Source organism: Manduca sexta, chromosome 23, assembly GCF_014839805.1.
Source record: "Manduca sexta isolate Smith_Timp_Sample1 chromosome 23, JHU_Msex_v1.0, whole genome shotgun sequence".
NCBI classification, from domain to species: domain Eukaryota; kingdom Metazoa; phylum Arthropoda; class Insecta; order Lepidoptera; family Sphingidae; genus Manduca; species Manduca sexta.
In genome coordinates, this window is record NC_051137.1 from 12,172,429 (window position 1) to 12,173,774 (window position 1,346).

Consider the following 1,346-nt stretch of genomic DNA (forward strand, 5'->3'; position numbering starts at 1 on the left):
ATGTTCACTAGATGGCGCTAGCATCGTATTTGGCTACAATTCTATATTTTATGATTTAAATCACGCCTAGTATAATGCTTCAGCAAAATGGAAATATATTATAAAGGCAATAAGCACAAGATATTCAGACATAAGTTTGAGGTAGGAAACGATTGTACTATAACATAATATTTTATGCTGCGTAATAGACTGTTTTGTCGACAGCGCCATTTCCGGTTGGCGCTCGACATCACGCACACGCAAACTCCCGTTTGCAGTTCACTTCACTTCATAAATGTTCGATCTCTTTCAACTACGTCGAGGCTTGTGCTTTCTGGGATTACGCTTTTCGGTAATTATTGTTTTACTGCTTGGCTACGGTGTGTTTACTGAATTTCCAATAATATTCTAGTCAAAGGTGAGTGTCGCGTTACTTTGACAGTGCCGTGATCGTAAAACCGTAACAGTTTGGCGCGTTGGTTAGATTCTGTCAACATAGCTAAATGTTCACACGCAGTGTCGTTTATGCACGTGTAATTACAATACAAACGTGTTTTCCCGTTTGCAGACATGGCTCTGAGCGTTGCGCTACCTCTGGCTGGCTTGGAGACAGATAATTTTAACTCGTTCAGCTCGTTCGGGCATATAATCGAGATAGCGGGCCTGTCTCAGTCGCAGTCAAGCCCCAGCCCGTCCGTCTCCAGTGAATCTAGCGGTATCGGTTCGCTGGGATCGCTCAAGTCGGAATCGGTGAACAGTGACTCCCTGCCATCTAGTCCTCAGACAACAGAGAAGGTTAGTGTAAAATATTTGCATTATTTTGTTTGCGTACGTCCTGTCCTTGACCTCTCTATTTTCATAATATTCCGTAATGGCGAATGTCTATATTACGCTATCAATGTTGTGTACATTATCGACGTGTGATAATGGAAAAATTTTAGTGACGGTGGTGATATTTTGATAAATTAAATTATGTTGAGCTTTGCAATCGCAAGTTATATATTGGTGTGTTACGACAAAATGTCTACCGACTGCGGACAGCCGATCCGCGATCGGTCCTTGCCAAAATTAATTCTGCAACTTATATTAGACGCACATAGCAACACTCCACCAAGTTACAGCAATACACCCATACGGCGGCCATACGCTATTATAGACATTACTGCTTTCTCATTGGGATGATTATGGCTTGCACCTATTGGAACTAACTGTATGACTGGCAGTATTTCTGAGTTATAGTGAGATAACGCCTACAACAAAATAGAGTGTTTATGGTTTATATTAAAAGTGTCTTATTAGTGGCCAATGTCACTGATTATATGTGGCTTATTTCAGAAAATATTTGAACCGGTTGTGCAACCGCAGCC

At 41.3% G+C, this 1,346-nt stretch overlaps 1 protein-coding gene across 1 annotated transcript in view; it reads left to right on the forward strand.

The window, feature by feature from the left end:
- Positions 1-216: 216 nt before the first annotated feature.
- The window catches only part of LOC119190264, a 3,178-nt gene continuing 2,048 nt past the window's right edge, over positions 217-1,346 (forward strand). Inside the window, exons 1-3 of the mRNA XM_037441734.1 lie at positions 217-331; positions 548-774; positions 1,315-1,340. Coding sequence (XP_037297631.1) covers positions 550-774; positions 1,315-1,340 — 251 coding nt within the window. The 5' untranslated portion in view covers positions 217-331; positions 548-549. The remainder of the gene's footprint in view (positions 332-547; positions 775-1,314; positions 1,341-1,346) is intronic.